This window comes from Portunus trituberculatus, chromosome 3 (genome assembly GCF_017591435.1).
Source record: "Portunus trituberculatus isolate SZX2019 chromosome 3, ASM1759143v1, whole genome shotgun sequence".
NCBI lineage: Eukaryota > Metazoa > Arthropoda > Malacostraca > Decapoda > Portunidae > Portunus > Portunus trituberculatus.
Window position 1 is genome coordinate 4,699,370 of NC_059257.1, and position 27,500 is coordinate 4,726,869.

Below are 27,500 nucleotides of genomic sequence, written 5' to 3' on the forward strand. Positions count from 1 at the left end.
GAAGGCTGAGGTGTAGGTGTCATTGCCTGAGTGCCTGAGTGCTGTGTCTTGTTGTTGTTGTTTTGAGTGATTGTAAGTTAGTGTTGTGGGTGTTACTTTAGTGTGTCTTTTTGTTTTGTTTTTTGTTTAGGTTTGTGTGGATGTTGTTTGTGTGTTTGTTTAGGCTTGTTACTGGTGCTGTGTTTTTCTTTTTCTTTTTATTTATTTGTTTAGCTTTATGTCGATGATATTTTTTTTTCTCTATAATATTTTGCTTTTTGTTTATTTTTACACTTACTCATTAATTTACCTGTTTATTTACTTTTATGTGGGTTCCGTACTGTACATTTATTATTTTCTTTTTAGTTTTAATTCTCTACTTTAAATTTTCACCCTTGGATGTAAAAATACTACTGTGCCATGCTGCTGTTGTGATTAATTGACAATATTTATTTTTCATTCCATTTATTTGCTTTAATATCTCATAATTATTCATTTCCTCCATATATTCTACTTGCCATTTATTTCTGACTTTTTATCCCATTTATTGTTGTGTGGGATGTGGTTGTAACATTGTCAATTGGGGATACATGAACTAACCAATCTCTTTGTCACTTTTTTGAGGTAAACAGTGTGTATGTATGTCTTGACTAACCAATAATAGCAATAGTTAGCTTACATTATCACCACCACCACCACCACCACCACCACCACCACCACCACCACCATCATCATCATCATCATCATCATGCTATAGTATTCACCCTTATCACCACCATTACCATCATCATCATTATGGCCTTACTCTGAAACACTACTGCACTTCACCTCACTCCTTTCAAAAGACTCTAGTTGAAGGTGGATTTTCTAGTTGAAGTCGGTGTTTTAAGAGTGTTTTTTTATGGTTCTAGGAACAGATTAATAGGTTTTCTACATGATCAACAGGAGAAGCACTCTTGACAACCTAGCTAAGCATATTCTGGCCTTGGAAAAGTCATGGTGAGGGAGCAAAGTGTTTGTATCGGTGTTTTCAAGATTCATGGGACAGTTTAACAGGCTCTTTACATTATTAACAGGATGAATACTCTTGGCAAATCTCGCTAAACATATGTGGCTTTGGTAAACAGTCATGATGAGAGAGCAAAGCGTTTGTATGGGTGTTTTCAAGATTCATGGGACAGATTAACAGTTTTTCATTAGCAACATGAGAAACATTCTTGAGAACCTAACTAGTGATATTTGTGGCCTTGCTAAACAGTCATGATGAGAAACCAAAGCATTTATTTGGGTGTTTTCAAGATTCAAGGGACAGTTTAACAGCTTTTTTTCATTAGCAACATGAGAAACAGTCTTAAGAACCTAGCTAGTGATATTTGTGGCCTTGGTAAATCAGTCTTTGTATGAGAGAGAGAGAGAGCTGAGTTTCTGAATGGGGCCTTTATTACCTCTGTCAAGAGGGAAGGGTGGGGTGAAAGCATCTGCCACTGCCTGTTGTGTTATGTCTGCCATGATTATAGTGCCATGTTAGTGCCTGTGAAGGTTTGGTAATGGCAGAGTGACAGAGACAAGGGTTCTTTATGTTCCTTTGTCCTTGCTCTGCAAAGAAAAAAAATTGATTAATATTCTCATTTAGGAAAGAGAGAAGTAGTAAGGAAGAGTTTATGAAATGTGTGTATTTGAAATATGTGTAAATGGAAATATTCGTTTGTGAAATGTGTATTTGAGAGTATGTGAGTAAGTATATTTGAAATCTTTACAGAGAGAGAGAGAGAGAGAGAGAGATGAATGAAGACAATTTATATAAAAAAAGAATGATAAAATAAGTCTGAAAAAAATGTATGTAAGGGAAGGCCATAATAAACACTGTAAACTTGAGTATTGAGTCTGTCTAACCATGGTTGTATAGGCTGTCTTTTTCAGCTCTCCTTAAGGCTTATATTCTGAGACTGAGGCCTTGACAACTGAAACAGATGATGCTAAACATGTATCGAGTTAAAAAGGAAAAAAACATGATTGTAGGCGTTACAGGCCCCATGTTGTGATACGTACAACTTCTTCAGAACTTCCATAACTTACTGAAAAATTCCCACTTTATATTTATTTTTGAAGAGTTTTTATCCATGGTGTCATAATTTGCTCCATCAGTCAAAAGAATGTAAACAAAGATGCCGATGTTGCTTAATGGTAAGATGGTGATAAGTGGAGCCTCATGTTTAGCGACTTCAAGCTACCAATACTGGCGTTGAGATGCCAGTAAAATTGCCTGTGATACCACCTTCACTTCACAGATACAACACCAAAACAACTATGATTTTTCCTCAAACAAACCAAACCATTAGCAGAACAATGTGCTGAGGAACCACTGGATCTCCCGTGCCACCAGCCAGCAGAGGGCAGGGCGGACAGGCAGGGTGCAGCCAGGGGAAGTGTTCCATCTCTACTCCTCTGAGGTGCACCAAGCCATGAGTGCCTTCCCTGTCCCAAAGATCATGAGGATTCCACTCGAGCATGTTATTCTTCAGTGCAAGGTGAGGGGAGGGGAGGTGAGGTGAGGTGGTGCGAGGAAGAGAAAGAGGGAGACACATTTGAAACATTTTATTTTCCTATGTATATGTAGAATTATAATTGGGGATTGTAGGAGAGGGTTGGGTGTTATGTACTGGAATTGAGAGAGAGAGAGAGAGAGAGATTGTCAAGAAAAATGTTATGGAGATTTTTGTGAGAGAAAAAAAAATCAATTTTAAAGTAAAAAAGTAATGTTATATGAAGGAATTTAAAGAAAGAATGAGAGTTTACTTCACTTCTATATAATTTCTTTTCTCTTGCTTTATTCGCATTCTCCTCTTATTCACATTCTCCTCAAATTCCTTCGTTCCTCTTACCAATTCACTTCCCTATTTCTCTTTCCTTCATTCCTTCCTCATTCACCCTTTACCTGCATCCTTCACCCCCTTTACCTATTTCCCTCATCACTTTCACCCCTTCGCCTCACCCCATTCCTCTCCCCGTCACCCCATCACAAAACACTGCAATTCTTTTTATTTTCCTCCAAGATTTAACATAATAAGTTTTTCCACTTTCCCAGGTGTGTTGACCCAGTCCTGTCCATCTCGGCAGTGTTGACAGGAGGTCGTGGTATCTTCCTGGGCATCATTGACCTCCGCTCCAAGACACGGGAGGTCAAGATGGAGGCTGACCCCACCAGTGACCTCTTGGCAATGTACAGTCTGCAGAAGGAATGGCGTTTGTATGACAATTACAGCGACAAACTTGACTTCTGCAATGACAAGAACCTCAGTTATAGATATGTCAAGTTTAGTGAAGGTAAGCTGTAAGGGAGTGGTTATTAGTTCTTTACCTTTTCAACATGTACAGATGGCTCCCTACTTGATGAAGCAGCTTTCCTACCTCTATTATTATTATTATTATTATTATTATTATTATTATTATCATTATTATTATTATTATTATTATTATTATTATTATCATTATCATTATTATTGTTGTTATTGTCATCAAGTTGTATTTTGATCAGTTTTGGCATTTCGCATTACTTAATTTTTCCTTTTCTTTCTTATTACAGAGTGAGGCAAAATGAACTGTCCAGAGAGAGAGAGAGAGAGAGATGGGGTATTTTATTATTATTATTATTATTATTATTATTATTATTATTATTATTATTAGTAGTAGTAGTAGTAGTAGTAGTAGTAGTAGTAGTAAGGATGATAGTAAAATATTGTATGCAGTCTAATCTACCGTCTCTTTGTTTATCATTTACCCACAAGTAACATGCATGCTTCTTGATAGATGTGTGCTGTGTCAGGCAGTCAGAAATGTAGGATATTTGCGTGATTGATGAATATTGAGGTTACCGCGGTAGCCAGCCTGCATGTGTTGTGTTGGCTGATAACTGGCAACTTGCGATGACTTGATATTTAGCATTGTATAGGAATTTTGATATAAGAGAGACGAGAAAAGAAATTATGCAATGATTTAGATTTTCGTGGTTTAATCCTGGTCTCCGTTAATGCGCGGCCTGTGAGGATCGCGTCTCGGCCAGTGACATCAACGTTCGGCGGTCACCACTGGCACTCACGTCACCAGTCACCAGTGTAGTGGGAGCAGATGTACGTGTCGGTCGGGTGTGAGGCGGAAGACCTGCATCATTTACGCATTTCCATCTTATTTTGGTGGCAATGCCTTGGTAATGTGTAATATTTAACGATTTACCCCACGTTCTCCCTGTATTGTGGAGAAGAAAAGTTGTGTTCGAAAAGCAGTGGAAAAGAAAAGGAAATGCAGCTAAATTAAAACAGACGAAATGAAAAAAAGAAAACTATTTATCGAGGACATTAGCCACAGTGAAGAGAATGGTACAGCAGTGTGTGCCGTGTGGCTTCTCAGTAAAGTAAGCTTCACTTCATAGTAATCATATACATGGTTGAAGGCAGGAGCAGCTTCGGTTCTGGGCGAACATAAGGATTACATGCACGTAACTCAACATTTCATGGTCGTAAGCCATCACTATGAACTCTATCCACCTTCCCTAACCTCCAGGACAAGATAGCAGTGAATTAACCCCGGCAGAAAAGGAAGCAGCTCAATGTAAACAAAGGGTCACCCCAGGCCGCTCCTGTTTATCGGCCGTTATCTTCTTATCTGTCATTTATTACAAGTCAAACATGCCACAAGACGGAGCTACAAGCCTGTGCTCTCACGTCATGTCGTCAAATATATCCGCCATCGCGTAATGTCCGTGTGGTGAAGGTTGTTGAAGTGAGATAAGCGGCACCAGACCGCCGCCGGTGCCGCCGCCATCTTGGATCGGGACCGCCTGGGGCTGTGTGGCAGGTGGATTGGTTACACTATTCCTTTATTTTCTCACCGTTTATGCAGGGGATTGAAGTGGATATTATGGTTTCAAAATGACAGTTGGTAACATTTTAGGTGACTTCAATACTAGTGTTGCGCGGAACATGTTGGTGTTGCGGGTGTTTTCACGTAGGCAAGGGTCTGGTTTCCGGTGTTATTTTTCCATACCCGAGATTGGTGATTTTTTATTCGAGTTTCTAGTCAAGATATTATTGCTTCAAAAAATTGTTTATGATATTTAGACTGTTTAAATTCCTGTTTGAATTGAATATATAGAGTAAAGAGATCTGTGGTCCCTTTGGAAATATAAATATTTATGTTGTGTGGTTCGTGTTATTCTTTTTATTTCGGCTCTAACCTCGACTTAGAGTATTTGTGAAAGTAGTTCATATCTTTGCAAGTGTTTGAATGCTGTGATAACGAAATTTATGAGCTTTGGAATTATATTTAATTCTGTCAAAGTTTGAACACTTTATATATATCATCTTTGAAATATTTTATTTACTACTCAGGCTTGACGTCTTTTGTTAATTTCGGTAATAGTTAGAAAATATTCTATATCTAAATATACAAAGGAATCTTGTCTACGTGGAGTATTAAAATTTTCGATTTTGAAATTGATTCCCGATCGTATTTTTCGAGTCCTGTGACGTCACGAGCCACCAGCCAGGGAAGCCGTGCCCGTGAACCCCGTAGCCCGTGACGTCATCAGGCCGAGCACTCCCCGCCTGGCTAGGCGCTCCGCCATATTTACCGTAATATACAAGGTTTTCAAGGTCTGTGGGAGTGTTTCGAGATGCAGGTGTGTACTGGTAGTGGTGGCAGGGGTGTGAAGAGGAGGAAGGAAAGAGAAATGGAGGAAGAGGAGGGGAGAGAAGGGAGAAATGAAGGAGGAAGAGGAGGATGAAGGCCGGTGCCAAGCTGTCTTTTCCGTATTTAGCATAATGTTTAAGGTTTTCAAGTTGTCTAGCAGTATTCGTAAGTGCAAATGTGTACTAGTAGTGGTAGGAGAGTGTGAAGAGGAGGAAGGAAGGAGAAACAGAGGAGGAGGAAACTCGCTGCCAGGCACTCTTCGTTATATTAGGTTAATGGTTAAGGTTTTCAAGGTATCCGGCAATGTGTCTAGAGGCAGATGTGTACTGGTAGTGATTTTGTGAGGAGAAAAAGAGGAAAAGGAGGGCAGAGAGAAATAAAGGAGGAATTCGGTGTCAGCCTCTCTTTATCATATTCAGCGTGATGTAAACAGTTTCAAGGTCTGTGGGAGTGTTTCTAGATGCAGGTGTGTACTGGTATTGGTAGGAGAGTGTGAAGAGGAAGAAAGAAAGAGAAATAGAGGAAGAAGAGGGGAGAAAACCGCTGTCAGGCTCTCTTTATCATATTTAGCGTAACGTAAAAGGTTTTCAAGGTGTCTGCGAGTGGTTTCTAGACTCAGATGTGCACTGATAGTGTGAGAAGGAGGAAAAAAGAAGAAATAGAGAAGGAGAAGGAAGGGAAAATTAAATGAAAGGAGGAGGAGGAGGAAAGTCGGTGCCGGGGTCTTTTCGTTGCATGTAGCGTAATATACAAGGTTTTCAAGGTGTCTGGGAGTGTTCCGAGGCGCAGATGTATACTAGTAGTGTGAGAACTGAGGTCAGGAGCAGGAAGAGGAAAGGAGACATGAAAGAGAAGGAAAGCTGTTGCTAGGCTCTTTCCACATATTTAGCATAAAGTAAAAGGTTTTCAAGGTGTCTGCCAGTGTTTCTAGGCGCAGATGTGTGTGATGAGGAGGAAGGAAGGTGAAATGAAGACAGAGGAGGAGGAAAAGAGAACTAAAGGAAGGGAAACGAGAAAATGTTAAAAACGCAATGTTCAACTAATTTCCCTTTTTCGTGTAGTTTTAGGTATGTAGATGGTGTAATAGTAATAGGAGGAGAAGTAGGAAGTAAGGAGATATAGAGACGAGTAGTAGTGATAGTGATAGAAGGATGTGAAGGAGAAAAGAGGAGGGATGGGGAAATATAGGGAGAAAAATAATGCGTGCCTTAGTTTTTATTGGCGTAAATGTGTGTGTTGTGTGTGTGTGTAATTGTGGAATTGCCGAGCTGGTTAAGACATTCAGGATCAAAATGCCATCTGATATTTAATACGTCTAATGACAGATTAACAATATCCTATCCGCAAAAGGCTCTCGTCGAAGTTACACACACCTGTTTTAAATAGTGTTTTTACCATTCTAGTTACAGATTAACAAGATTTCTACATTCAAAAGGCTTTAGTTGAAGTTACACGGGATTTTGAATGGTGTATTTACCATTCTAGTTACAGATTAACACGATTTATGCACTCAAAAGGCTCTATTCAAAGTTGCACTTTTTTTTTTTTTTTTCTATGGCGTTTTTACTGTTCTTTATGATCTCAAAACGCTTGAGTCGAACTTACACGCTTTTTGAAGTTTTTTTTTCATTCTAGTTACAGATTAACAAGATTTCTACTCTGAAAATTTATATACCATTCATTTATATACCATTTATGCATTTATATACCATTCTAGTTACAGATTAACACGATTTCTACACTCAAAAAGCTCTCACCAAAGTAACACGTATTTTTTTTTTATGGCATTTTACAGTTCTTAGTGGCAGATTAAGAGTATTTCTACTTTCAAAAGGCACTAGTGAGTTATGTAAGGTGTTAAAATGATTGTTACGTGAACCCAAACAATAACAATCTCACATGTGCGTTGCGATCAGCTGGTGGGAGAGGGAGAGGAAGAGGCCGAAGAGAGTGCTTGGGAGAGAGAATAGTCCCAGATTAATGTAAAGAGAGAGAAAGAGAACATTTTAGAGTAACTTACATTGTTGAGGCAAGGAATATAGCAAAGAAAAACGTGGAAGAGAAAAGGAAAAGAAAGGAAGCAATAAATAAAGTAAATACAAACGAAGTCACTAAAAAAAAAAAAAACATAATGAGTTCAAAACGGAAAACTGGACCCAAACCAACCGCCAGCTCCACAAAAAAGGCGAAAAAGGACACGGGAGGATCAGGAAGTGGAGGCAAAAGGGTGGAGGTGAAATGTGGGTCCTCCTTCACCATCACCGCCCCGCCCCCGACCCGCAACGCCCTCGGTCAGCTGGTGTTTGAAGGGGCCCCGGAGTTCTGCCCCAACCTGACCCCCAAGCAGGTCTTACAGATGGGGAGCTTTGGCGGGACCTATTTCAGACCCATTAAGTCCGGTGTGACGGGTGAGGCATAATTGGAGGGTGTTTTTAGGTTAGATTTGATTAGGTTAGGTTGGGTTAAATTTGGGTTAGTTTAGGTTAGGTTGGGTTGGGGTAGGTTTTGGTTAGATTTGATTAGATTAGGTTTGATTAGGTTAGATTAGGTTGGGTTACTTTGGGTTTGGTTAAATTTGATTAGGTTTGGATTAGGTTGGTTAGGTTAAGGTTAGGTTAGGTTAGGTTAGGTTTGATTTGATTAGTTTGGGTTAGGTTGTATTAGGTTAGATTGGGTTTGCAGTACTTTTGAAGAGTGAGTCACAGCTGGTTTGGTTTGGGTTAAGTTAGATTAGGTTTGGTTTGGTTAGATTTGATTAGATTAGGTTTGGTTGGGTTAAGTTGGTTATGTTAAGGTTAGGTTAGGTTTGCTTAGGTTGGGTTAGGTTAGGTTTAGTTTGAGGTGCTTTTGAAGAGTTTGGGTCTCAGCTGGTTTGGTTTAGGATAAGTTGGGTTAGGTTTGATTAGGTTAGATTAGGGTGCTTGTGAAAAGTTTGGGTCATGGCTAGTTAGGTTTAGGTCACTAGTGAAGAGTTTGAATTTCTGCTAGTTAGATTTAGGGCACTAGGGAAGGCTTTGGGCTCCAGCTAGTTAGATTTAGAGAACTAGTTAAGGGTTTGGATCCCTGTCCCGACTGGTTTAGTTAGGTTAACTTTGGGACATTTAGAATAAAAATTGTGTGTTCTGGCTACATGAAGGAAGAGAAGGAAATATGGCTGCTTTATTTATTCATTAATTATGCAATTCTCAACAGGTGAATCGTATCGTGACGTGTGGAAGGAGCTGCCGTCTGATTGGCTGGAAGGACTCAACATTAAAACACAGGTCAGTATCATTCCGGGAACTTTAAAATCTGAGTGGTTGCATTAAAATACAAGAAGAAAATAAACACTGACTGATCTTTTTCCATTAACATTTAACCTGTGAACTTCTACACTTTTAAGTCTAGATAAGGAAACATTAAAACAAATAAATATCCTTCTGTTAACATTATACTTTTGAACTCCTACACTTTTAGACTTAAGAAAACTTCAAAACTTTGTTACTTCTTTCTAGGAACATTAAACTTTTGAATTGCTACACTTTTAAGCTTCAGAAAAAAATCAAAGCACAAGGAAAACATGAAAACACAGGTTAGTATCTTTCCAGGAGCATTAAATCTTTGAACTGCTACACTTTTTAAGAAAAACATCAAAACACAAGAAAAAAATTTGTCTTTTTCTAGGAAGATTGTAATTTAGAATTATTGCACTTCTAAGCTTAAGACATGTTATGCTAATAAGTACTATATTAAGCTTGACAGAATTGGTGTACTATTATATTGTTTGGACATATATTAAACTTGACAGGGTATTGAGATACTAATGACTATTGTTTGTGTATTTAATAAGCTTGGCAGGGAATTGACATAATAATATTTATGGTTTGGGCATTGATAAGCTTGATGGGGGCATTGATTGGGATTAATTAGTATACTGTACCTCCTCATAATTTACATTTTTTTCACTAATAACTTTTTCTTCCAATATTTCTGTATTTTTTATTAGTTTTGCAGGGCCTTTACATACCAATAACTACCTTATCAGTATTTCTTAAGCTTAGGGATTGTATACAAGGACTGCCAGGTTATTTTATTGAATCTTATGTAAATTGGTGCATACTTTTAATGAGATAAGGAGTTTGAATAGTAAGTTCTGTGTACTGGTCTTGTATTTAATCTTATTTGAATTGATGAGTGTTTTTAAGATGAGCAGTTTAGATTTTTTATCTATATATTTAAAAAGGCCACATTGAGATGCCAGTCCCCAAGCATGTCCAAGAAAGTTAGCCAAAAGAATGGTTAAATGTTTTGAAGCCTCCCTCTTAACCCCTTCGATACTGAGGCACATATTTACCACGGATTTTGGTTATGATTAAATTGTTTTATTAAGATTAGGAATGGTCTATGGAGGTGAAAAGATTAATGGCCAGAGTCTTTACTATTTTAATCCCTGCATAAGTTTTGAAGCTGTAAAAAATTGCTAAATAATAAGCAGAATAAATATGAAAATGTGTCATGGTACTGAAGGGATTAAATGAGATCAGGTCACAGGAAGGTGGAAACACAGAAGCAGGCAGGGAGTTCCAGAGTATTATGCATTCAGGTACATTAAGTTACAGTGTGACAAGTAAACACATAAAGTAGACTGTCTGTAAGTAGATGAAATGTAGATCTATGGAAGCCATGACCTCAAATACACCAATAGAATAGATGAGTTCCAGAGTGTACATGTGGTGTTCTCTGTCTTCAGGTTGCCTCATCCATCTATGACACGGAGGTTAACAAGTTCAAGGTGAAGTGTGGCGGATCGCTAGAGATGTGGGAGGAGAGTGGATGGATTGACAAGCAAGACCCATATGGATGGTTCATGTGGTACTGCAGGTGTGTGTGTGTGTGTGTGTGTGTGTGTGTGTGAGTGTGTGTGTGTGTGTGTGTGTGTCTGTGTAGTTGATGTTGATGTGATATAGTCTTATTTTTTCATTTTCGTATCTTTAACTATCTCCATTAATCTAACTTAACCTAACTTACCCTCATCTATATCAGAACCTAACCTAACTGAATTATCCTTAACTTTACTCTCGTTTAACTTTAATTTCTGCAAACATTAACCTAACCTAACTTAACTGATTTCCCTGACCTTTCCTCTCCCTAACCTGAATCACCAACATTAACCTAACCTCACCAAATTTATGTTAACTTACTCTAACAATACCTAACAAAAACCCCATAAAGTTAACACCCATAATTACACTCACATCATTTACTTAACTAACCCTTAACTAATGTCTCTCTACTTCCTAACCAACTACCCATAACTCCTGTCTCCTCCCTTTGTTCCTAATGTACACCTCAACTTTCCCCATCTTTTTATCATAAGACACCCTGATTTCCCTGTTTTCTTCATTTTTCCATTCTTCCCCACTCTGTTTCTCCTTAACCTCCTCAGTACCAGGACACGTTTCCATATTCACTCTGGTTACTATTTGGTCATTTTATACAGCTTCACAAATTAATGTGTGGATTAAAATAGTGAAGACTCTGGCCATTAATCTTTTGACCTCCATAGACCCTATTTAAAGTCAATAAATGGTCTAATCGTACACATCAAGATCAAAATGTGTGCCAGTATTCAAGGGGTTAATTGATGTTCTTAATTGCTTTGTTTACTAGTAAGAAGTATATTTCACAGGGTACATTGACCAAACCTAACCTAACCTAATCTAACCATCCCTAACAGTTGTGCCCCTCCTTCAGGTACTACCAAGGGCGGCGCAGTGAGGATGACGAGAGGCAGATAGGCAGATGGAGTCGCTGTGCTGGGCTAAAGGGAAGGTGGCGGCAGAATCTGGTGACTAAGGTTTGTATTTTTATTTATTTTTTTCCTTGTTTCATTTACTTTTGTTTCATTTATTTATTCATTCATTCATTTATTCTTTTTGTTAGTTTTTGTTTTTTCCTTTTGATCGTTTTATTCTTGTTTATTCTGCTCTTGTTTTGTTTCCATTTATCTTATTGTTTGTTTAATCTTTTGTTTATTTTTCTCTTTGTTTTGATTTCTTGTCTAACATTTTTGTTTTTCTTGTATTTATGTTTGTTTTATTCTTGTTTGTTCTAGTCTGTTTGTTTTCTCTTGTTTGTTTTACTCATTGTTTTACTTATGTTTGTTTTTCTCTTGTTTTGTTTTTCTCTCTGTTTTATCACTCTTTGTTTTACTCATTTCTTTCACTCTTGTTTTGTTTGACTTGTTCTTTTTTGTTTTCACCGCCAGACTCATAAAGGGATTGGTTGATTGACTGACTGGTTGATTGATTGGTTGACTGATTGGTTGACTGACTGATTGATTGACTGATTGATTGAGTGATTGATTGGCAGTGATAGTAATAAAAGAAAGTTTAATTTAGTGTTAGAAATAAAGAGTTGAATTTACAATGATGGCAATGAAAAAACAGTTAATATATAGTGCTGGTGATAAAGGAAGGGGTAGTTTAAGGATAGTAATAAAGAAAGACAAGTTTATAATGCTAGGAATAAGAAAAAGAGGTGAAATATTGTAATAGGAATAAAAGAAGTGATAATTTAGTGACAGTATTAAAGAAAGAGATGACTTTTCAATGTTAGCAATAAAAAAGAGGTGATATATAGTAATAAGAATAAAAGAAGTGATAATTTAGTGATAGTAATGAAAAAGATGATTTATAGTAATGTTGATAAAGAAAAGAGTAATTTAGCAATAGGAATGAAGAAAGATGTGATTTTATGATGCTAGGAATGAGAAAAAGAGATGAAATATAGTAACAGGAGTAAAAGAAGCAATGATTTAGTGGTAATAATAAGGAATGAGTTGATTCATAGTAATGTTGATGAAGGAAGGAGTAATTTAGTGATAGTAATTAAGATAGACCTGATTTTACAATAATTACAATAAAAGAGGTGAAATATAGTAATAGAAGTAAAAGAAGAGATAATTTAGCAATAATGATAAAGAAAGAGATGATTTACCGTAATGTTGATAAAAAAGAGTAATTTAGTGATAGTAATTAAAAAGATCAGATTTTACAATGCTAGCAATGAAAAAAAAGGTGAAATATAGAGTAATAGGAGTAAAAAGAAGAGATACTTTAGTGATAGTGATAAGGAAAGAAGTGATTACAGTGATATTAGTAAAAGCAGAGATGGTTTACTATATGAAAGCAGAGGAAACTTAATTTGCATGTTATTTATGAGAGATGGCAAGTAAGAAGTATAAATGAATAAAGAGAGAGAAAAATACTAAACAAATCAAAATAACAAAAGTTAATAGAAAAAAAAACAATAAAAAGAACCAAGAACAAAACAATACAAGAAATTTGTCAAGGTTCATGTCCATTTAGCAACACTGTCTTGAATACAGGAAAACACAAATAAGAGGAAGAAAAAGACAAAAAGGTATGGAAATTTAGTAAGCTGACAGTGCAGAGAGAGAGAGAGAGAGAGAGAGAGAGAGAGAGAGAGAGAGAGAGAGAGAGAGAGAGAGATATTGTATGCCATTTTCTTTTGAGGAAAGGAGAAAATTGTTTGTGTATCATTTGAAGGGAAGAAGATTTGTAGTTAGAGAGAAAAAGAAAAAATAGTGTTTGCATATGAGGCATGTAGAATACAAGGGGCTCAAGTGACATAATAAAAAAGTGGAGAAAAACGCAGTTAAAGTTTGGCAATATTCAGAATGTCAACTTTTTTTTAAAATGAGATAGAAAGCTCTAGTTTGTTTTATTCGAAAGGTCTATCATTTGACTTTTAATTTCATGTAAAAAAATAAACATTACAACTACACATTCTGAATGTTGCCACATTAACTGCGTTTTTCTCCTTTTTTTTTTTGTACATATTCGTGTTTTTAATACTCAAACATGTGCCAGTTCACTTCGAAACGTTCTTAAATTCATAAAATATTATTGTGTGTATGTGTATGTGTATGTATATATGTGTATTAATGTATTTGTGTGTCTAAGTGTGTGTATGAATGTGTATGTGAATAAGTGTGGGTATGTATGTGTATGACGTGTATGTATGTGCATATGTTGTACACATTCAAGTATTGCAAAAAAAAGTAGCAGGGAACACAAATTAATATTCTGTGAGGCGAGGGTGTGAGGAAGACTGGCCAACATGCCGTGACGTCACGCCAATGCCACGCGCTCACTGGCTGGCGGACAGCTATGTCACAGTCCCGTGACTGACAGCGTGCTCCCCATTGCTTGCTGAGGTGGGTGTTGGAGGAAGTGGCGCTTTAGCCCTCTCTCTGGTCTCTCGTGTGTACCCTTCAGCCTGAGGGCTGATACGGGGAGTACCACCCTTCATATTATGGGATTTTCGACCACTTTGTGAGCAGCTACTGGGCTCAAACATTCTTCCCCTGGATAGAGGAGAGTTTGAGGAAGACAATGCTGTACAAAAGTGCATTTCTCAAAATGTGGCGCTTGAGCCCCTTGTATTCTGTATGCCTCATATACATAATTTAAAAAGAAGAAAGGATATGGAGAGAGAGAGAGAGAGAGAGAGAGAGAGAGAGAGAGAGAGAGAGAGATAAGGCTACAAGACTTAGTTAATGGAGTGAGTATGCAGGATGGAAATCAGGGGAAAAAAGCAAAGGAAAAGAGAATGACCTTTAATTTTCCAACAGGTGTTCCGAGCATCGTCCAAGTTCGACGATGCCTCAGTGTCCCCGGTGGTGCGGCAAACACTGCAGCACTGGGGGTATGAACTCAACAAACATGACTATGACCTCGGGGTGAAGCGTCAAAAAATAAGTCAGAGAGAAAGAGAGTAAGTGGAGTTTTGGTATGGTTTAAGGGAAAGAGTTTGTTGTCAGAGAGAGAGAGGGGAAGGGTAGTTCATTGCTTGAAAATACTTACAGATGATAAATACTGGCATACGAAAAAGAAAAAATGTAACTGTATGTAAGTTGTATAGTAATATGATTCATTAAACAGCTGAGATAATGGTCAGGTTCACACATTTCTGTTTTTCTTGTTTGGGAAGCATCTTGCCACAAAACAAATGCTAGGATCAAAGCAGCAGTGTACAATGTATGTGTGTATGTATTTGCATTTCTGGAGAGACAAGTAAGTGTGGACTGAAGCATGGGAGGCAGGACCAGTGCAGTGTTAAGATGGTGCCTAACACAGTAGTAGCACCATCAGCTTGCACAGTACCTGCCTCTCATCAGCCTCTGAACAATTTATCTTTAATGGTTTTATGTTATGTCTGGTATACATAATATTATTTTCTAATTTATTTTGATAGGATTTTGTATATTTATTGTTATTGTAGGGTTTTGAGGTTTCTAAATCCTGTGTCTTACTGGGCAAACCTACCCAGCAGTGGACAAATTGTATGTTGCTTGGTAGGTTTGTCTGTCAAGATTTTGTTGTCCATTGAATCTGAAGTTTGTTAAATTGATAAGTTTATATCATGTAAAGGAAAGAAAGTTTGCAGTTAGAGACAAAAAGAAAGAAAAAGAATAGTGTTTGCATATAATATAAAAGAAGAAAGGATTTGGAGAGAGAGAGAGGGAGTGGGAGGTGAGGTTATGAGGTTAGTTAACAATGGACAGAGTAGGCAGAATGGAAATGAAAAAGAAAAAAAAGAATATGTGTTTGTATGATGTCTTACAAAAGGAACAAATCTCTCTATGCCATTATTTAAATATACCTCATACCTCAGGGGTCTAGTTATTATTTAGGTATTTTCAACACTAGAATATATAGGTGATAGGGAACAGTCTCATTATGAAGGGATAGAGGTGGACTAGTGTGTGCTGTGGGGCCTTGTGGTGGTAGTAGAAGAGAGAGAATGAGAGAGTGGTGCCTTATCTGGGCCAGCCTGGTTTCACTGTTTGATCTGTTGCAGTCTCTGATGAGACAGCCAGACATTACCCTACGGAACGAGCTCAGAGCTCATTATTTTTGATCTTCGGATAGGCCTGAGACCAGGCACACACCACACACCGGGACAACAAGGTCACAACTCCTCGATTTACATCCCGTACCTACTCACTACTAGGTGAACACCTACGTGAAAGGAGACACACCAAATATCTTCCACCCGGCCGGGGAATCGAACCCTGGTCCTCTGGCTTGTGAAGCCAGCGCTCTAACCACTGAGCTACCGGGCATGTGTATAGAGATAAACCAGATAGAACACACAATAATAAAAAATAATAAATAAAAAAGTAATTGAAAACCATGCACACACACACACACACACACACACACACACACACACACACACACACACACACACACACACACACACACACACACACAGGTAGCTCAGTGGTTAGAGCTGGCTTCAAGCCAGAGGACCGGGTTCGATTCCCGGCCGGGTGGAGATATTTGGGTGTGTCTTTCACGTGTAGCCCTGTTCACTGTTCACCTAGCAGTGAGTAGGTACGGATGTAAATCGAAGTTGTGACCTTGTTGTCCCGGTGTGTGGTGTGCCTGGTCTCAGGCCTATCCGAAGATCGGAACTAATGAGCACACACACACATAACACACACACACACACACACACACATCACACAATGAAACAGAAAGAACAGTACAAAGTTACAATGCTTTAAAGTAAGTGTTTGATCAATAACTGCTCAGAATTAGTCAGATTAATTAATATAACTTTTATTTTATTTATCTTGTCTGTACTTATCTCCTTCAGTAATGGCCACTTTTTTTTACCAAGAATTTTAGGTAGGATTACTAATGTACACTATTTTATTTACATTATGAACTGTCTATGGAGGTGAGAAGTTTAATGGCCAGAGTCTTCACTATTTTAATCCCCACATGAGTTTCTGAAGCTGTTTAAAATTGCCAAATAGTAAACTGAATGAATATGGAAATGCATCCTGGCACTGAATGGGTTACAAAGAAAAAAAAAAAAAAAGCTGATTGGTGTAATAAAAAAAAAAAAAAAACTGATTGGTGTAAGTAAAAAAAAAAACTTAGTGGTATAAATTTAGAAAAAAAAAAAAAAAAAAAAAGCTGATTGGTGTAAGTTTAGAAGAAAAAAAAAACTGGTGTAAAATTAGAAAAAAAGCTGATTGGTGTAATTATAGAAAAATAGTAATAACAACATGAAGGCAAGGTTTGTAATAGTTTTAATTAGATTTTATGTCCTGCAAGACTAAATCTGTTGGAAAAAAAAAATGTAGAATTGTAATAACTGTTAGGGAGACAATGAATCTGTTGAAATGCTTTAGTATATTGTAATACAGTCTGATTTCTTTTTACACTTTTATTCTCCATCTGTATGAATGTATGAATCAGTGTATTAGAGGAAGGAGGAGTTTGAAGCCAGATAGTAGAAAAAGGAAGAATTTGTTATGATTTGAACAAAGGAAAGAAGTTCAATGAGAGAGAGAGAGAGAGAGAGAGAGAGAGAGAGAGCAAAAAATAATAAATAGATAGAAATGAAAAAAAATAAAGAATGAAAATGAATGGATAAAAATAATAGATAAGTAAAAGTGGAAAAGTAAAAAAAAATTACCAAGAAAAAATGAGAGAAAAGTGATAATGAATAAAAAAGGAAAAATGCAAATGAGAAGAGATATATTAAAATCAAAATCAATGTTTTTCGCACCTATACAGTATGCTCCACTATGCATGACATTGATTGATTGATGGCGTCTTGCAGGCCTGGAGACAAGGAAGGTGAGGCTATAGGGGCAGAGGCAGCAGCGGGATTGCCTGGTCAGGTCAGGGGAGGCCATGTGGTCAGTGGCGGCGGGGAGAGCTTCTTCTCCGCTCCACCAACAGGAAGTTTTACCTTCTTCACATGAATAATGGTCTTCCTTGGCTGGCCTGCCGCAAGACAGGCGTCCTGCCTATCCACAGGGGAGGCCATGAAGGTGTGCTCCTCAGAGAGGGCCTTAGCACTTCTTTTCTTTGTAGGGGATTTGTTCATACAGAACGGGCGAGGAAATCCGCCAGCCACGGGCCGTGGATGCTAATAGTGCATGCCATTGAATCATACTGGTAAGAATATATGTATTGATGTTGTATTGTGTGAAGTAAGGGGAAAGGGACATACTCTTTCTGAAGGGGCTGGAGTGAACCAGTGTGTACTGTGGAGTGTGTGTGGGGGCTTCCTGTGGGTGTTTGTAGCCAGCTGTGGGCCTGTGGTGTGCCTAAGCTTTTAGTTAGGTTAGGTTAGGTTATTCTCTATTTGTCACAGCATCTTATAATTGAAAAAAACTTTATTCATTCATCGACCATAGCATATTCTAGTTTTGTTTATTTACTTTTATGCAATAACACCAACAAGATGTAATAAAAAAGAAGGAAAAGAAAAAAGCCAGTCCTTAAAAAAAAAAAAAAAAAGTTCAAGTAATAGAAATGAGAAAATACGGAAGCAGGCAGAGAGTTCCAGAGTTTACTAGAAGGGAAGAAAAATAAATGGATACTGGTTAGCTCTTGTACTATAGAAAGGTAAAGATAACATACAACCATTCATAACTTCCCCACCATAACGTAACATGCAGTCTCAATCTCTCTCGCCCCATTTTTCTGTCAGTATCCCATTAATAACCATTATCTCATTCCCTATCACAACATGAAAAAAACCAACATTCAACTTTTATTACCGCTTTTCTTTATCACAGCATCCCTTTCAGTCACTATTCAATAATTCCCAGTCAGTCATGTCTTAAAAGGTCATTATTTATTCACTATCATTTCTCTGCCGTTTGCCCTGAAAAGTATTCTGTTGCAAACGCGGATCTATTTCCATAACGTAAGAAATTCCTCGATGCTCTAAATATTCTCCTAGCTAGTATTTTTAGGACTAGTGTAAATTTAGAAAGCATAAAATAATCAGGTGGGAGGGAAGGATATAAAAAGAAGCAGAGTGGGTGTTGATCACGTGATGTTTTGGCGACTGGGGGTTGGGGGGTGGGGAGGGGGAGGGCGGCCATCTTGCTGGGCGGAGAAGTGGCGGAGGAGAAGCAGTGTAGCCACACACGAGGAAATTTTGTGGTTTTGGGGAAATTTTAAACTATTTAAACTGTAGCGAGAGAAAATACAGATTGGAAAATTTTGATGGTAGGGAATCATGGGAAATGAAATCAGGGAGTAGATTCCATGATAGAGGACAGGAGGAATAAACAGATAAGAGAACAAATATTAACTAGGAAAACAAGTGCAGGAAATTTCTAGAAATGTTAATCTTCGAAGAAAAATGAGTCAAAACAGGAATTTTTGATCATTAGAGAGAATAAAAAAGGCAAAAAGCAAAAGTTTTGATTATAGAAGGGGAAATAAGTTAAAAAAAAAATAAATGACATTACCTACTACCTAGAAGAGGAGAAAAATAGTAAAAAAAATATTCATAAAAAAATAATAAATCAGATAAAAACACAGCTTGTAGCATTCCGTGTTAGTATTAGGAGTGGTGATCATGTATGTCTCTTGAAGCTTGATGGCGGAAAATGATACGTATGTGTAGAGAAACATTATTGCGGTGAAAAAAGGGAAAGTGGCATAATGTCATGGTAGTCTCAATGATGATGACAGAACATGTAACTTTAGAAATTATAATGCAAAATATATTACCACCATTATAACTGCTACTATTATCATTTATTAGAAAGAAAAATAAAGAAAAAGACCAATGAAACTAACTAGAACCAAAGATTTTTTTTTGTGTCTCAGAATTGGCAACACGGCGGAGGGAGAGCAGCTGGCTGGGGAAGAGCGGGCGAGGTGGCAGTGCTCATCTGACCACGAGACGGGAAGGGTGTGCGTTCCTTTGCTCCCCATTACTTGGCATACCTGTGTCTTATTGATCTCTCGTTGAAATGTCACTCTTCGGGTCTCTCCTGTCGGGATTTGACGATGACCCCTTCTTCGGGTGAGTGTCCTGGCCCTGAACTAACCCTGGGGGACGTAAGGGTGGTGCTGTAACGGTAATGGAGGGGGGATAATGAACGTAATGGTGAAGTAATGGTGTGTGTGTGTACGTGTGTGTATTTTTTTTTAATCTTAATTTTTTTGGTTCGTGTGTTTGTGTGTTTGAATAAGTGGTGGTGGTGGTGGTGGTTGTGGTTAATGGTAGTGTTAGTTTGCGTAATAGTAGTAGTGGTGGTGGTGGTAATGCTAGTAGTAGTAGTAGTAGTGGTGGTGGTGGTGGTCGTAGTGGTAGTAGTAGTGGTGGTGGTAGTTAATGGTAGTTATGTTAGGTTAATAGTGGTGGTGGTGGTAGTAGTAGTAGTAGTGGTGGTAGTTAATGGTAGTTACGTTAGGTTAATAGTCGTGGTAGTAGTAGTAGTAGTAGTGGTGGTAGTTAACGGTATTTAGTGATAGGTTAAATGTGGTAGTAGTGGTGGTGGTCGTAGTAGTAGTAGTAGTAGTAGTAGTAGTAGTAGTAATTACCATTTAAACAACCATTATTATTATTAGTAGTAATAAAAACAATTGAGTAATAATTATGAAACTGTTTATGTAATTATGTACGTGTGTGTGTGTGTGTGTGTGTGTGTGTGTGTGTGTGTGTGTGTGTGTGTGTGTGAAGAGGCAGCAAAGTGTTATATTTAGGTCTTATTGTTGTATTGAATGACACGTAAGAGGAGGAGGAGAAAAGTTGATGAAGAAGAAGAAGAGAGGAGGAGGAGGAGGAGAAGGAGAAGGAAGGAAAGAATTTGAAGAAGAGGAGGAGGTGGAGGAAGGAGTTAAAATGGAAATATAAATAAAAACACAGAAGAAGAAGAAGAAGAAGAAGAAGAAGGGGAGAGAATTAATGGGGTGATATGATAAAGAAAGTGGGGTTTGAGGTTATGGGGTTCAGGAGGTGAGGAAGAAGAGGGAGGAGTAATGGGGTGGTATGATAAGGGAAGTAGGGTTTGGGGTGATTGGGGGGCCAGTGAGGGGGTGACATGTTTAGGGGAATGAGAGAGAGGGAGAGGGAAGGGGAGGGGGGGTTGGCTGGGAAAAAAGGATAGGAAATATAAGGAAGATGATAATAGTAAAAATAGCGAAAAGAAATAATGGAAATAGAGAATAGATGATAATAGTGATAATAGGAAAAAGAAAGATAGGAAATAGGAGACAATAGATAATAATAGTAAAAAGGAAGATAGGAAATAGAAGACAATAGATGATAGACAAAAGGAAGATGGGAAATAGAAGACAATAGATGATAATAGTAATAATAGACAAAATAAAGATAGGCAATAGATGATAATGGTAATAATAGTAACAGTGGTAATAATGATAGTTTACAAAGAGAGGAGACTGATAACAATGGAAACAACAAGATGATAATGAAAGTTGTGTTATTTCCTGTTGATATTTTTCCTTCTTTATTTTTATCCTTCACTTTTTTCCCCTTCAGTTTCTCATTAACTAGTATTTTTTCATTAATTTTCCTTTTTTTCCTTTCAATTGACCTTTGTTTCCCTTCATTTTGACCTTCTTACTCTCCAATAGACCTTTTTTTTCCTTTAGTTGTCAATTTCTCTAACAAGTATTTTTTCACTAATTTTCCTGGTTTTTCTTTTCAATTTACCTTAGTTTCCCTCCATTTTGACCTTTTTTCCCTCCAATAGACCTTTTTTCCCCTTCATTAGTTGTCAGTTTCTCATTAACTAGTATTTTTTTCATTAATTTTCCTTTTTTTCCTTTCAATTGACCTTTGTTTCCCTCCATTTTGACCTTTTTACCCTCCAATAGACCTTTTTATTCCGTTAGTTGTCAATTTCTCTTTAACAAGTATTTTTTCACTAATTTTCCTGGTTTTTCCTTTCAATTTACCTTTGTTTCCCTCCATTTTGACCTTTTTTCCTCCAATAGACCTTTTTATTCCTTTAGTTGTCAATTTCTCTAACAAGTATTTTTCACTAATTTTCCTGGTTTTTCCTTTCAATTTACCTTTGTTTCCCTCCATTTTGACCTTTTTACCCTTCAATACATCTTTTTTCCTTCATTAGTTGTCAATTTCTCTTAAACAGGCATTTTTTTCACTAATTTTCCTTTTTTTTCCTTCAGTAACTACACCTTTGTTTCCCCTCAGTGGACCTTTTTTTCCCTCCATTTGAATAGTTTGTCCCCTTTTCCCCTTCAATGGACTTTTTTCCCCTTCAATAGAACTTTTCACCCCTTCATTAGACCTTTTCCTGTCCATTTGACCTTTTTTCCTTCCAACAGACCTTTTTTCCCTTTAGTGGTCCTTTATTTTTCCCTTCAATAGACATTTTTTTCTCCATTTTGACCTTTTCTCTGACCTTTTCCTCCATTTGACCTATTTCTTCCAGTAGACAGGTTTTTCCACTAATTTCAGTTTTCCTCTCAGACTTTTATTTCCCTACTAATTTGTTTTCCTCTCAGACTTTTATTTCCCTTCAATTGACCTTTTTTCCTCCAATTGACCTTTTTCCTTCAATAGACCTTTTTTCCCTTCAATAAACCTTTTTCCTTCCAATAGACTTTTTTCCTTCCAATAGACCTTTTTCCTTCCAATAGACCTTTTTTCCTTCCAATAGACCTTTTTTCTTCCAATATACCTTTTTTCCTTCCAATAGATCTTTTTTTCCCTCCAGTGGACCTTTTTCTTCCAGTAGACATTTTCTCCTCCATTTCACCTTTTTCTCTCCATTTGACCCTTTTCCCTTTATTTGACCTTTTTCCCTCCACTAGACCATGTTTTCATCCATTTGACCTTTTCCCTTCAAATTTTCCTCAGTATTTCTTCTTTCATTTCAACTTTCCTTTTTTTTTTATATATATTTCCCTTTTTTCCTTCATTGGGGCAGTTTTTTCCCCATCCAGTATGTTTTTCACTTAAATTTCCTTTTTTTCCTCTATTTTTATTTTCACTTCAGTTTCCCATTTTCTTCCTTTTAATTGGCATTTTTCAGTTTATTTTCCTTTTTTCCTTCTTATTAGGCCAGTTTTTTTTCCCTCATCTTTTTTTTACTTTTTCCTTTTTTCCTTGACAAAGCTGGTTTTCCTTTTAGTTAGTTTTTTAATTAATTTTTCTTTTTTTCCATCAATTTTCAAACTTTTAATAGAGAGAGAGAGAGAGAGAGAGAGAATTTAAACACCACCTTTTAAATTAACACACACACACACACACACACACACACACACACACACACACACACACACACACACACACACACACACACACACCTTGCATTACTCTCCACAAACAGTAAATCTCTTAATTCCACCTGCTTACCTTGACAGTCTCTCTCTCAGCCCAGCTCACTCACTATCACCTGTTAGGTTCACCTCAAACTCTTCAAAATGACCTTTATTTATTTATTTTTCCATTTATTTATTTGTGACCTTATTATATTTACCTAGTACTCTTGAAAAATGACCTTTATTTATTTATTTTTCCATTTATTTATTTATGTGACCTTATGTTTACCTAGTACTCTTCAAAATGACCTTTATTTATTTATTTTTCCATTTATTTATTTGTGACCTTATTATATCTACCTAGTACTCTTGAAAATGCTCTTTATTTATTTATTTTTCCATTTATTTATGTAACATTATATTTAACTAGTACTCTTGAAAATGCTCTTTATTTATTTATTTTTCTATTTATTTATTTATGTGACCTTATATTTACCTAGTACTCTTGAAAAATTACCTTTATTTTTTATTTTTCCATTTATTTATTTGTGACCTTATTATATCTACCTAGTACTCTTCAAAATGACCTTTATTTATTTATTTTTCCATTTATTTATTTATTTGTGACCTTATTATATCTACATAGTACTCTTGAAAAATGCTCTTTCTTTCTTTCTTTATTTATTTAATTGACCTTGTTTTGTTTCCCTAGTACTCTTCAAAATGGCCCTTGTTTATTGATTCATCCATTTTTTTTTATTCATTTGACAATTTTTTTTTATGAAAGACGACTGACCAAGGGAAACAAAAATATAAGGAAAAAAGGTCCTCTCAGTTGCCCATCTCCTTAAAGAGCTGATACAAAATTACCTTTATTTATTTATATATCTATTTATTGTTTTATTTGTTTGACCTATTAGGTTTATGTATTTATTTATTTTATTTATTTATTTATTTATTTGTTTGTCTAATTTGTTCTTTGTTTCGTTCTTTATTTGTTTTCCGTTAGGTTTGTTTAATTCTTGTTGATCTGGTACTGTTGAAAATGTTGTTTTATTTATTTATTTATCTATTTATTTAGGTTTGTTTGATTCTATGTTCAGCTGACCTATGTTTTTTTTTTTTTTTTTTTTTTTGTTTATTTAAGTATTTTATGTTGATATTGTTGAAAATGGCCTATATTTATTTATTTATCTATATAATTATATAGGTTTGTTTAATTTATGGTATCTTCACTTGGCCTTTATTTATTCATTTATTTTTTATGTTCATGTGGTACTGTTGAAAATCACATTTATTTATTTATTGTTTGTTTATATATTTGTTTTTTATTAATTAATTTATTCTATGCTCACCTGGTATTATTGAAAATGTTGTGTTTCTTTTTCTCTGTGGTATTGGTAACTTCAGATATTATTTGCTTAGTTATTTATTTGCTTAGTTTCTTTATCTTCATGTTTTCCTAAGTACTTTCATTTGGTGGTGTTGAAATGTGGTTAATTTTGTCAGTTTGATCATTGATTTGTTTTATCTATGTATTTTTTGGGGGTTGAAGTGAAGTAATTCAGGTTAAGGTGACATGTTGAGGTGTGTTGAAGATATTTGTCATGTTTTGTCAGGTTTCCATTTGGTACTGTTGGGAAAATTGGTGTGTGTGTGTGTGTGTGTGTGTGTGTGTGAGATTAAGATAACACCAGTCTTTTTGAAGCCGTTCCCTATTACTTAACCTAACTCAGATTCATAAGGATTTTCAAGTTTTTTCTATTACACTTCATATAACTTGGATTAATAACACAAGTACTTTTTATTTATTTTCTCTTACTTAACATAACTCAAGATAACACGAGTACTTTCATGTCATTCTGTGTTACTTAACTCGATTAATAACAAAGTATTTTTAAGTTCTCTATTATTTGGCATAACTCAAGTAACAAGTATTTTTCCGTGTTAACTCGGATTAATAACACAAGTATTCTTAAGTTCTCTATTATTTGGCGTAACAGATTAATAACAAAGTATTTTTAAGTTCTATATTATTTGACATAACTCAGAATATTAACAAGTTTTTTCTAGTTATTCCCTATTACATAACTGATTGATAATTTATGTTCATTTTTTTCTGTCACTAACAAAACTCGGTATTAAGACCTGCAAGGGAACTGGCAGCTTAGTGGGCCTTTTTGTTTTGTTGCTCTTGTCCACCTTTTTCCCTCTTGCATAGAAAAAGAGATGACAAATATTCTCAAGCTATTTCTATTACTTTGTCCAAGACTTTGCTAACTCTATTAATCTTTAAAGGAACTGGCGAACAAGTGGGCCTTTTTTTCATATTTATTTTATTTATTTAATCTCTTTTACTGCTCTTGACTGACTTCTCTTGCATAAAAAAAACTCACGATTAAGATAACACAAGTATATTTTAGTCATTCTGTATTACACCTAACATTTTCTTCCAAGTCATGAAGTGTTTATCAAATTACACAAAACTTTTTCTTCTCTAGTGCAGTATTTAATCCCATTAGCACCAGGACATGTTTCCATATTCATTCTGGTGACTATTTGGTGATTCTACACAACTTCAAAAACTCGTGTGGGGGTTAAAATAGTGAAGACTGTGGCCATTAATCTTATGACCTCTAAAGACCCTTGCTAATGTCTATAAAATGGTCTAATGGTACACAAATCTCAAGGTAAAAATGTGTCCCAGTACTGAAGGAATGAAAATAGTGAACACTGTGGCCATTAATCTTCTGCCCTCCATAGACCATTCCTAATGTCAATGAAATGGTCTAATGGTACACAAATCTCAAGGTAAAAATGTGCCCCAGTACTGAAGGGGTTCAAAATAGTGAAGACTGTGGCCATTAATCTTCTGCCCTCCAGACCCTTCCTAGTGTCAATAAAATGGTCTAATGGTACACAAATCTCAAGGTAAAAATGTGCCCTAGTACTGAAGGGGTTCAAAATAGTGAAGACTGTGGCCATTAATCTTCTGCCCTCCATAGACCATTCCTAATGTCAATAAAATGGTCTAATGGTACACAAATCTCAAGGTAATCATGTGTCCCAGTACTGAAGGGGTTGAAATAGTGAAGACTGGCCATTAATCTTCTGTCCTCCAAACCCTTCCTAATGTCTATGAAATGGTCTAATGGTACACAAATCTCAAGGTAAAAATGTGCCCCAGTACTGAAGGGGTTGAAATAGTGAAGACTGTGGCCATTAATCTTCTGCCCTCCATAGACCCTTCCTGATGTCAATAAAATGGTCTAATGGTACACAAATCTCAAGGTAAAAATGTGCCCCAGTACTGAAGGGGTTGAAATAGTGAAGACTGTGGCCATTAATCTTCTGCCCTCCATAGACCCTTCCTGATGTCAATAAAATGGTCTAATGGTACACAAATCTCAAGGTAAAAATGTGTCCCAGTACTGAAGGGGTTCAAAATAGTGAAGACTGTGGCCATTAATCTTCTGCCCTCCATAGACCATTCCTAATGTCAATAAAATGGTCTAATGGTACATAGATCTCAAGGTAATCATGTGTCCCAGTACTGAAGGGGTTGAAATAGTGAAGACTGTGGCCATTAATCTTCTGACCTCTAAAGACCCTTCCTAATGTCAATGAAATGGTCTAATGGTACACAGATCTCAAGGTAAACATGTGTCCCAGTACTGAAGGGGTTGAAATAGTGAAGACTGGCCATTAATCTTCTGACCTCTAAAGACCCTTCCTAATGTCAATGAAATGGTCTAATGGTACACAGATCTCAAGGTAAACATGTGTCCCAGTACTGAAGGGGTTAATTAAAACAGATTACTTACTTTTAACACCTTCCTTCACTGAGACAAATTACTACAATTATTATCAACATTACTAACACAAAGCATTATTTTTTGTCAACACAGATAACTAATAATAATAATAATAGTAGTAGTAGTAGTAGTAGTAGTAGTAGTAGTAGTTAAGATAATAAAGTTCAAGGTCTCTGGTTTTGAAAGGTCTTGCAGTGTTTGTGACCTTGAGAGAGAGAGAGAGAGAGAGAGAGAGAGAGAGAGAGAGAGTGTTGAAGGTTGAAGATTATAAGATTTCTCTGTTTTTTTTTTTGTTTATTGTCATATTTTTCATTTTTCTTTTGTTGTGTTTTGTCCATTTTTCTGTTTAGTTTTCCTTTTTTCTCTTCCTTCTTTCCTTTTTCTCTTCCTTCTTTCCTTTTTCTCTTCCTTCCTTCCTTCTTTTCTCCTTCCTTCCTTCTTTTCTCCTTCCTTCTTTCTCCTTCCTTCCTTCCTTCTGTTCTCCTTCCTTCCTTCTTTCCCTTCCTTCCTTCTCTTCTTTCCCTTCCTTCTTTCTTTCTTTTCTTTCTTCTTTCTCTCCTTTCCTTCCTTCCTTCCTTCCTTCCTTCCTTCCTTCCTTCCTTCCTTCCTCCCTTCTTTCTCCTCCTCATTCTTTCTCTTCCTTCCTTTCCCTTTTTCTCTTCCTTCCTCCCTTCTGTCTCTTCCTCCTCCCTCCCTCCCTCTTTCTCTTCCTTCCTTCCTTCCTCTTCCTTTCTTTCATTCATCCTTTCTTTCTTTTCCTTCCTTTTTCATCTTCCTTTTCCCTTCTACTTTTATTATTATATTTTTGTCTTGCCTTTGTTTTCCTTTGTTTTATTTACTTTCTTTCATTCTCTCTTTCTCTCTTTCTTTATCATTGTTTTGTTTATCATTTACCTTCTCTATCTTCATTTTATATATATTTGAGTGA

General features: G+C 36.5%; 3 protein-coding genes across 9 annotated transcripts in view; all 3 read left to right on the forward strand.

Moving 5' to 3' along the window:
- LOC123508683 (sterol O-acyltransferase 1-like) overlaps positions 1-1,854 on the forward strand; it is a 39,587-nt gene extending 37,733 nt beyond the window's left edge. For all 3 annotated transcript variants that reach the window (XM_045262534.1, XM_045262545.1, XM_045262554.1), the window contains exon 13: positions 1-1,854. This exon is cut by the window's left edge and continues 3,105 nt beyond it. The gene's annotated coding sequence lies outside the window, so the exon portion shown is untranslated.
- A 2,254-nt stretch (positions 1,855-4,108) lies between these two features.
- On the forward strand, positions 4,109-15,247 carry LOC123508704. The gene is made up of 6 exons (XM_045262578.1): positions 4,109-4,183; positions 7,460-8,072; positions 8,857-8,927; positions 10,394-10,524; positions 11,398-11,500; positions 14,303-15,247. The coding sequence occupies exons 2-6, from the start codon at positions 7,796-7,798 to the stop codon at positions 14,447-14,449; spliced, it is 729 nt and encodes a 242-aa protein (XP_045118513.1). The 5' UTR covers positions 4,109-4,183; positions 7,460-7,795; the 3' UTR covers positions 14,450-15,247.
- Positions 15,248-19,368: 4,121 nt separating this feature from the next.
- Positions 19,369-27,500, forward strand: part of LOC123510323 (myeloid leukemia factor-like) — a 24,942-nt gene continuing 16,810 nt past the window's right edge. For all 5 annotated transcript variants that reach the window (XM_045265359.1, XM_045265380.1, XM_045265369.1 and 2 more), the window contains exon 1: positions 19,369-19,527. In XM_045265359.1, the coding sequence (XP_045121294.1) occupies positions 19,475-19,527 (53 nt within the window). In that variant the 5' untranslated portion in view covers positions 19,369-19,474. The remainder of the gene's footprint in view (positions 19,528-27,500) is intronic.

Coding starts and splice junctions, on each gene's coding strand:
- LOC123508704 (XM_045262578.1), top strand. CDS start 7,796: ATGAGTTCAAAACGGAAAACTGGACCCAAACCAACCGCCAGCTCCACA. Junction 8,928..10,393: donor GACTCAACATTAAAACACAG/GTCAGTATCATT, acceptor CTCTGTCTTCAG/GTTGCCTCATCCATCTATGA. Junction 10,525..11,397: donor TGGTTCATGTGGTACTGCAG/GTGTGTGTGTGT, acceptor CCCCTCCTTCAG/GTACTACCAAGGGCGGCGCA.